Below are 10,309 nucleotides of genomic sequence, written 5' to 3'. Positions count from 1 at the left end.
TATATATGTATTAAGCATAAATTGTGACAAATGTCTATGCAAAAATTATATCCTTCCCCTCCCCTCCCCCCAAAAGAAACTACAGGGGCTGGAAACATCTGTGGTTTTCATTGTACATCAAAATACTTAATCACATAAAATTCACCACACTACACTTCAGATGAGAGTTGATGACCTTTTGTGGATTTGAGAAACCAATTCCTTTTTGCCCTTCTTTCCAGAGTTAACATTTTGAAGGCATGAGAAAAACAGGACAATGCAGAAGCACCACCTCCCAGTCCTCGGTCCCTGAAGCTCAAGTTGGACATAAATCTCCTGATGAGGGATCCTGGGGTACAGTTACTATTTCCACGTGGCACTTCGTACCGTTACAAGCTCACCTTCCAAGGCTATGACAGCATCTGGAGAGAGACGCCCCTTCCTTAGCCATCTGAGGTTAAAGGCCGAAGAGCAGAGGGCAGGTTATCTGAAAGCAACCGCAGGGCAGCACGACACACTGTAGTCCTCGTCCCGGAGGCAAATGTGGGAACTTTTTTTCTAAGATTAAGGAAATTGTTGGGGGTTGGGGTCGCTCAGAAGACAAGGATATTCTCTTACATCCAAAGCAGAATTTAGATGAATTGTTATTTACCACTCTAGCAAACATGCTGAGGAATAAATTTCATTCTTGCGTGATTGTCCTTGTAAAAGAAAACAGCACAATTTTGCTTGATAAGTGTTTTATTTTCAGCGTATCATTGCTTAGAAATTTGGTTCTACGACTATCAAACATTACAATGGAAGAGAATGAGACTTTCCGGTGATTGGCACAGGCTCTAAGGAGTCCCTCTGGAGGAGGGGATAGCATCGTTTGTTCCCCGTGGTCCTCGGGGATCGCACTGGGGCAATGAGAAAACATGTTTGGTTCAAAAGTCAGAGTAGCCTCTCTCCTGACAACCATAATTCCTTTTATTAGATGTGTTTTACTGAGCATTAAACAGCACAAATCCAAATGACAAAGGACAGGCTGGTGCATAGGCTGAGTGTGAGTGCTCACACACAAATACAGGCACACACACACAAACCACGCACATTTTACCGTCCTGCAAACTACAGCTTTTCCAGAGCTACATACCTTTTTAAAACAACACCCTGGTGTACGTACATACACTCTTTCTTTTCTTGGCCAATGCAGCACGTCACTTTTAAACAAAGAGAAAAAAGACTCACGCCAAGGGGTTTCTTTAAAATTAAACAGAGCTATGTGGATAATAGCAGCTGTCTAGTTGAGATTTACTTCCCTAATGCTGACTAATATATGTATTCATAAACAAATCAAAGATATTGCCAAAAGATAAATGCTGCTGTTAACACCCCAGCAGCTACCGGTTTCCGTTGTGCTTCTCAATCAGGCAAAATGTTCTTTCCCTTCCTTCTCACACTATTTATTTTGCTTCCTGCCAATCTTGCAAATCATTCATCTTGTGTGTCTTTTGCTCATAAATGCTTCCTGGTGCTTGATTGCTTTGCCCATGTGGCATTTGATTTCAAACTGCTATTCTACCTTTATAAACATGTAGGACTTTCTGAGTGTGAGGAGAATGCCCAAAAGGCATGTGAAAATGAGGCTGTAATTAGATCAGCAGAGTATATTGTACAGCTTATTTAGCTTTCTCTCTTGTTATCCAATATCCATTCCCAACCTGAACGCACAGCAGCCAATTAACATTTACTCCAGCAAAGAGGCCCTGGTATCAACATGTTTAATTTATTATTATTGCAAAGAACAGTTTTCCCGTGATTAGTGAAACAGAATACATATAACATATTTAAGGATCTGCACCCAGACCACAAAAAAAGAGGATGGGGGAGGAAAGAGAAAAGCAGAACACAAAAGAGAAAATAGAAACCGTATCAGTTACCACGTGAGTTTTGTGGTAAAAAATAGAATATGACGTGCAATAGTGCAATTTTCCTTTGCTAGGTCCAGCAACGCAAGTCTTAACAGGAAGTCCGCTAATGTCCTGTCTGCATCTCAGGATTCAGTTGCGCGCCTGCCGGGAGTTAGAGTTCCTGCCAGACTTCTGACTCTGCGTGGAATCACTATGGCTAGAATCACTTTTATTCAGTCCAAGGTGACGTAGCTTCATGTCCCAGCGCTGTGAAATTTAAAACAGGAAATGGTCACATGCACGTATCACCAGGGTCATCATTTTGATTATTCTAACCATTGAGTGAGACTGCCACGTCAGATCTCAGAGGCATTCTATTACTTTCCAAAAGTATAAACTCTGGATCCCAGGGTGCTGATGAAATTGATGTTATAGGAGCAGAATTGTCAGATTTTTAAAAGCACAAAACTGGCCACCTATATCAATAACACTTCCATATCAAACCTTAGACTTAAAATTTCCACAGTGACACAAATATCTATCATTACCTGAGAGTATTTCCTGGGATAACAAACACAAGTCTGGCACTCCACACATGGCCAACAAATGGAAACCATGCAGAGTTTGAAGGAAGAGCTATTTTTCATCTTCCTCTCTTACAACATGTAATACCATAGACTTTTAAAAAACATGTCTTATTTATTTATTTTTAGAGAGAGGGAACGGAAGGAGAGAGAAGGAGAGAAACATCAGTGTGTGGCTGCCTCTCTTGAGCCCCCTACTGGGAACCTGGCCTGCAACCCAGGCATGTGCCCTGACTGGGAGTCTAACAGGTGACTCTTTGGTTCCCAGGCCCACAATCAATCCAATGAGCTACACCACCCAGGGCCAGAACACAGCCTTTTTAAATCTATGTGATTTGAGCAATGAAAAAAATGAAAATTTGGGTTGAAATAGGCTCTCTTAAAAATAGTTTTCTAAGTAATATCTCCCAAGGTCAATGAACACAACAGACAGTTTCTGCCCTCCTTCTAAGTTTTACTAAGCAGACATTACCAAGGTCTGCTTACCACAATCAAGTTTACTAAGATTTCATATTAACAGTGCCAATAGTGTTTTCATGTAATATAATGAATTATAGGGAGTTACATTATGGATATTATAAGTAGTGAATCAGAAGAAAAACTGTGGCAGTACTTCTCGAATTTCAGTGAATACAGAAATAACCTATAGATCCTGTTAAATTGCAGACTCTCATTCAGTGGGACTGGAACAGGGCCCGAGACTCTCAGATCTAACTGACTCCCAGGTGATGTGATGTTGCCGGTCCAAGACCGCGCTTTGAGCAGCATGGAGTTAACACCAGATTGCCCAAGTTCAAATTCTAACCCCATCAGTACTACACATCGTTTCCATCATTAACACATTGAAATCAGTAAGAGAATCTGCTTATAAGACCGTTCTAAAGATTAACTGATGAGAAATGAATAAAGTGCTTAGTACATAGTAAATTATCATTTTCAATTACCAAAAGTATCTTTCTTTGAGAATGCTTTACTCCACAAATCTTATTGTTTTTCCTGTTTAAAAAAGTCTTATTCTCAACTCCCCAAGGCAAGCCAATTACCTCAGTTTTAACAACCTACCATAACAGAGAACTAAATAAACAACCATTTGCATGGCATAACCATAAAAATGCCTTTATTTCATTCTTGATCCACCCACTGAAAGCTAAAAAAAACAAAATAAGTTTAAAGGACAATTCATTTTTTTAAAAAAAGTGTCCTCCATAAAACTGTATTTTCCATCCTCAAATTGTCTAGAAAACTAAAGATCTCAATAATTCTAATCAAAAGAGATTTCTCCCCAAGGTCTTTAGTCCTAAGTATCTGCATATGAATTGAAAACTGTTCAAATTATGGGTTTAATTCTTCTTTTAGCATGTTTAAGTCTAAACTAAGAATATAAATAATTGCGCAACAATAATAACTTTTTGTGAGTCCCTACAGAAAGCAATAGAAAATACGTCTGCCTTCCTAAGAAAGAGGAGAGCCAAGCCATGTGTTCTGGGTGATAATGATAAGAATTGTTTTGGCACCAAAAGAGAAGCCTTGTTACACGCTTTGCAGCAGAGACATTGAAAACTCTTCCAACTGGTACAGGAATTTAGGACACATTCCTGTTCTGCATTAGCAAGCAGAAAACCAAATTAAAAGGACAGTAAGAAACTCCAAATTCTAAAGAAGAGCCACTTTTTAATAAACACCAAACAAACTGAAGAGATCCAAATAGGAAACTCTCACAAGCCTAAACCTGAAATACACCTCACTGTTGGCAAGTATCCTGGGGGACCAGAGGTGAAGAGCTTGCTGGAGGGCAGTTTCTCCCTGCAAAATAACGCCCTCTATGTTTAGGATAAACAGCCCAGGGGAGGTTTCCCAACCCTTCAAACTCACAGAAGGAAGAGGATGTATTATGTCTGTTATAACTTCCACTCCCCCCTCCCCGCCACGACACACACCCCCTTTTTGAGTCTTAGCTCTTCTATGCATATTCTCCCCAATTCCTTTCTTTGAAACTGATTTGTCTAATATAGTAAGAAGAAATAGAGCCTTCTAATAAAAAGGTAATTTACAGTGATTTTTTAAAAAATGCATCACTTCCAGAATCTAAGAGTCATTGACTTAAAAATAAAACACTGCTCTAAGGAGCTTGTATACAGATGACCATGACTGCACCTTGTACATAGGAACTGATGTCTGTGCATTGGAACAGGATTGGTCGTTTCCTACTCATTCTTTTTTCTTTTCTTCTGTGACTCACAGAACTGCAATTTGTTCAAGGAAGCAATATGCCCAGCTAAAAATTATACTTCCAGCCTCTCTTGCAGTTCAAGATGGACATGACACCAAGTCATATGTAAACATTGTTAGATGGGGCACTTGAAAACTCCTTTTTATCTCTCCTTTCTTTCTCCCTAAAGAGCAGGTGTAATGCTGGAGGTGGGGCACCCATCCTGTGACCTCCAGGTGAGCATGAGGATGGAAGCAATACCCTTCAAAATGGCAGTCAGCTCTAAGAATAAGGTGGAGTCACCCTACCAAGACTGGCTTAAAAACCACAATTAGAATTCTCATTGTGAGAAGTTAGGCAACCACGATAGATCTCTAATACACATACAGAATACTTCTTAAATGAAATCAATATTAAAAACAAACTCAGTCATTGGAATTTTAAATATATATATGTATATATATATAAATATATATATACATATATATACACATATATCTCTCTCTCAGGTTTTAATATTTCTCATGTAGTTGAGGGCAGCTATTTTGTTTACATGACAACTGGTTTTCTACTTTTATTTCTATATATCATTTTAAACACAAAATAAAGGCTTACCTTAACTTTTTTACCAAGTCGATCCTTCCATTTTTCAGCAATAGAACCTTCCACCAACAGTAATCTGCATTTTTAAGAAGCAAGCATTTTTGAAACATTAAAACATATTACTAAAAATACAAAGAATCATGGCAAAGAAGACTTACCTGTTTATTCTACAATAGAATAACTAACTCCTAGAACACTATTTCTTAACTATTGGGGGGTCACAGACCCTTCTAAGAACAAATGAAGTTAAGACCCCTCCCCTCAGAAAAATGCACATCTACAAGTTGTACACGCATGTGCACTTTCTATCTAATACATGAAGTTGAGGGTCACCTAGAAGGTAGACAGATCCCGAGTAAGAACCACAGAGTAAGATCTTGGGAGAAGTGCAGTAAGAACAGGATAGGCCTAGAAATTATCCCGAACCCTTAAGGAGTGAATTACCTGGAGCGTTCCTCGTCTTCATAACCCATGATGATGTACTCCTCATTAACATTAAGTGGAGGACACAGGCAGCCAGAGCTGGTATAAAGGTTAACGGTGTCCCTTGGAATGTTCACGAGAGAGGACTTTAGAATCTCCTTCACCTCGACAACTGCAGTCACATCATGGCACTTGGTCTTTACCTCTTTAATTTTAGCCCGAATGACTGGATAAAAGACAATAAAGCTGATATGGTTATGCGATACAAAATAGGCGCCACACTCAAAACAGAAAAGTAGGCTTCTTGCTAGTCAATTCTTCTCCACTTGATGCTCAAGAATGAAGAGGAAAAGTCAGCCAGATATTCTTGCCTGAGATGGTAATGAGTGACACACTGTCCCCTTAACGTTCAGCTCCGATCCCCTTCCAGTTTGGGTACGCATGTATTTGCATGTGCACATATGTGTGTATGTATTCCATTGAGAGAAATCCAACAGGAATTTAAACGTTATCGATCCCCCTATATGTAAGATCTAGTACTTAACTCTGCTTTGTTTTATCGGGTCTATGAATAAATTTTCTAAAGAGTTGGCAGTTCCTTCAGTGTTATAAACTGATTCTGTTTTACTGTTGCCAAACCGGTTCTGAGATCTTTTCACCTTCCTCATTTTAGCTCACTGTTTGGACATCAGCACTTTTCTCCCTGGTTCAGTACAGATTTTCTTTTATACTCTCCTGTGGGTATTCTACATTTTCTTTCTGAGTATAAACGGCCCCCACTAGACCTTGTTTCTTCCACCTGCTTTGAAGTCAGACACCAGCCTTCCTTCCCCTCACGTGCTATGGAACACAGTCTGACATGTCAGTTGCACACCCAGCCTCTCTCAATGGACATACCGACACCCAGGTGATCTTACAAGTGTTGGCTTCACTTCTTGATATAAAGACAAATGGCTTTAAAAATAATCAATTCCGTTACAAAATTGAAGTTTTTAACTCATAATTTAGCAAGTACAGTTCTGCTTCTTTTCTGTATTTCTCTTCTTTGGAGGGGCCCAATTCCTTAAATTCCTATTTCTGGTATACAAGCTCTTTTTTTAAGGGGGAGCTTGAAAAAGCCTATGAAGTAAAAAAAAATGTCAATTTGTAAGAAATCACTGGCTTTTTTCCCAGGCACCCTCATCGTTCTGGGTAGCACCCATGGGTATCCAGAGATAAACACGATGTCCCCAAATGAATCCACTTTTTGAAAGCCTCTTAGGCACATATCAGCAAACCACCTTCACCTGAGTCCCTTCCCACATATTTTAGGCTTTTTGGACTCTAAAAGAATGGAAAAAAGTAATCCAGGAAAATGCAAAGCCAGCTAGTAAGCTCCATCAATGCCCCAACTCCATACAGAAACTTAATAACATTCTACCAGCATAACACACATACAGTAGAGACTAAGTTACTAATTCTAAAAACTCTAAAGTGAAAGCTTCATTTTTGCTTCATAGGTATTTTGATTTTCAGAAAATTAGGTGTCTCAAATATGAGAACTTACAGCAAACAAAATACAACGGTCCCTGCTTGGTCTGACAGATGAGCCAAGGAATCCCTATCAGTGTTCCCTGTATCCTGTTTTTTATCCAAAGATAAGAAGTCCCTTTTTGAAATGCCATTTGGGAGAATCAGACGGTAAACTCACCACCCCAGCCAGCAGACATTTCTTTGTGTCCTGGTTTATGTGAATGCGCTTCACGGCATCCACCAACTATCGGAGATTAGTGAACTGTGCAAATGTTCTCAGACTAATGATTTATTTACCCAGTATGGCTACTATTTTCATTAGAAATTTTTAGCACATGTACGCACTCCAAAATAAATATCTCTCCACAAGACTTACTTTATTATTCAAGTAATTTTGTTATAGCTCAGGAGATTTTGCCTGGATTAATTCTGAACGAAGTAGAGGTTTTGTCTGAGTTATCAGTTGCTCTCACCACCACTTCATTTTCATAATAAACACGAAGATATTTAAGAAAGGTAAAAATCAACATATATTGGAATTTAAAATTTCTTGCAGAGTTTTTTTCTTTTATGTACTCACTGGAGTGCCTGTCTTCCCCAAAGAATCTCTAAGTAAGCCCTGGACAAATAAAAATCCTTATGTAAGTCACCTAGTTATTATTGTTTGGCTGTGAGAAAGAAATTTTCTTCTTTTTATTAATTGTGATCCATATCCCATTTTATCCTTTTTCCATGACTTGTAATCATGAGTATTTTGACTTTTAACAAAAATAACAGCACCAGCCACTGCAGCACTAAGTTGGACAAAGTAAAACGTAAGTAAAATAAGTACAAACTCAAGTAAATTTCCCTGATACAACATTTTTATTATGGCTTTTTTTAGTATAATTCCATTTAAAAGTTTGTATATCATTTTTTGATCTCCTAAAAACTAAAACCTACCTCTTCCTGTGATTTTTTGTATCTGACCTTTCAACCTTGAGAAGTGTGTCTACCGTTGGCTAAGAGAAACTAGATTCCTCTTAAAATGAGTAGTAAGCTAAAAAAAATTAATCTGTTGGATAAACATATGGGAAATCATTTTCATTTACTTTAAAGACATGTACCTACTTCAAGAATTTTCTACTTTATATTTTTTACTGCACAGTATTTTCAAAAACATCAAAGATCATTCTTACTGAGTTTGACTCATTTATCTCCTTCCAATTCCCAGAAGTATAAAAGTAGAAATAAATCTGCTGTATATGTCCTAATGCCTCTAAAACAGGGCACACAAGTTCAACAGCAAAATTTTTATTTTAATAATAAAGTTCCCTTCAAAAATCTATTGAATTGCCACATTTTTTCATTGACTCAGCATCAACAGTATTCTACAGAGATAGTAACATAACTTTATTGATCTCACAGATGCTAGGAAAAAATGACAATAAAATACAGACAGAATACAGCAAATATTAACTTGTCCCTCATTTTATCAACTGGAAAACTGTATTAATTAACCCTTCTAAATAATGGGTCATTGAAATTCATGACTCTGAAGCATATTAGTACCTAAAGTACATTCTGAACGATCGACGAAAGGGTCACTTCGGTTTAGTAATCACTAGTAAAATAAGACTAAGACTCCACCTCACAGGCCAGGAGAGCAATTATATCACGTACGGAACCTCTTTGCACAGCACCTGGCTCAGACGCAGCAGGCCTCGGCTCCTTCAGTTAAGTGTGTTGGCCACATTCGGACTGATAGCTCTTTAATTAATATTTTATCAGAAAATCACATTTCTAGGCCCAGCTAGATAACAAAACATTTCTTTAATTGAATATTAACGACTTTTATAAGTGTTAATATTTCCAACTCGGTCAATCTTTTCCATGAGACAGTGATTGAGGAAACCAAATTTAACCCTACTATCCACCCCTTAGGCATCAAAACGCTCCTCCGTTTACCAGAGTGAAGCTGAACCTAAAGCTCCACTCACGCCTCCACTCACGCCTCCACTCACGCCTCCACTCACATCCTCCTCAGGCTCTGGGGAGGGGCAGGCCCTCCCACCTAACTAAAGGAGTTTTCCATTCTTTTCAATGTATCTATGTGCGCTTAATTACATGGTTCTATGACAGCCAGCACTGCTGTCTGAGATGCTTCAAAATCAATGTTTTGTTAAGAATTTTGTGCATATCAGACATTTTAATTATTTGGAACAGGTATGCTCTTAAAAGTTGCCCTTGTTTATTTGTTTGGTTTTTTAAGATTTTATTTATTTATTTTTAGAGATAAGGGAAGGGAAGGAGAAAGCGAGGAAGAGAAACACCAGTGTGTGGTTGCCTCTCATTCGCACCCCCTACTGGAGACCTGGTCCACAATTCAGATATGTGCCCTGACTGGGAATTGAACAGGTGCCCCTTAAGTTTGCAGGCTGGCACTCAATCCACTGAGCCACACCAGCCAGGGTGTTTATGTATTATTAAGTCTTATTCTTGAACTGTTCTACTAACTTACACACACACACACACACACCCCTTTCTTAACACAGAACTTTATAGTTCAACCATGAAGTTATCCTTACCATAGTTGTAATTGTTTCGGAAATAGGTCTTCTGTGTAGCTCTAATAGGCTTACATTTACAGCGTTCTGAAAAATAGAACATTTTACATAAAAACAAAATTTAAAAATAAATAAGTTCATTCATTTATTCACACTTTTTGGTTAAGTCCAATTTGATGTTGAGAAGGTTATTACCGACTCTATGTAGTAGACCTTTTTCAAGAATTACATTCATATTTATTCTGTCTACATAGACTTTTTTCAATATCAGTAGGCTCAAGGTTCCTACTTTCTAACAAACCACCCAAATCCTGAGGAAATACTCTTCACCACCATGAGGAGAGCATGACCCCTGAATCCTGAAAGAGGATGCTTAAGTGCGTATGGAGGTAGAACCAATGCCTAGGCACAGGCAACTTTCTACTTATGCTCAGGTGACTGGTTTACTCCTCAGAATACCACCTGCATCATACACACTTTACATACTACACAGCGTTCCTCCAAATATTAGTTCCTGGATGTAAAAGCAATGCAGTGAGATAAGCAGGCACTACTACAACC

At 38.5% G+C, this 10,309-nt stretch overlaps 1 protein-coding gene across 1 annotated transcript in view; it reads right to left on the bottom strand.

Annotated features, from left to right (window-relative positions):
• Window positions 1–211: 211 nt before the first annotated feature.
• Window positions 212–10,309, bottom strand: part of FRZB (frizzled related protein) — a 34,631-nt gene continuing 24,533 nt past the window's right edge. Inside the window, exons 3-6 of the mRNA XM_037044335.1 lie at window positions 9,770–9,835; window positions 5,712–5,916; window positions 5,280–5,343; window positions 212–2,138 (exon numbers count right to left, since the gene is read on the bottom strand). Coding sequence (XP_036900230.1) covers window positions 2,022–2,138; window positions 5,280–5,343; window positions 5,712–5,916; window positions 9,770–9,835 — 452 coding nt within the window. The 3' untranslated portion in view covers window positions 212–2,021. The remainder of the gene's footprint in view (window positions 2,139–5,279; window positions 5,344–5,711; window positions 5,917–9,769; window positions 9,836–10,309) is intronic.

The sequence above is a fragment of the Sturnira hondurensis genome, unplaced genomic scaffold (assembly GCF_014824575.4).
Source record: "Sturnira hondurensis isolate 20B ecotype Veracruz unplaced genomic scaffold, ASM1482457v3 Scaffold0004136, whole genome shotgun sequence".
NCBI classification, from domain to species: domain Eukaryota; kingdom Metazoa; phylum Chordata; class Mammalia; order Chiroptera; family Phyllostomidae; genus Sturnira; species Sturnira hondurensis.
Note: the sequence above shows the minus strand (reverse complement) of the source record. Positions and strands in the feature narration are given on the sequence as shown.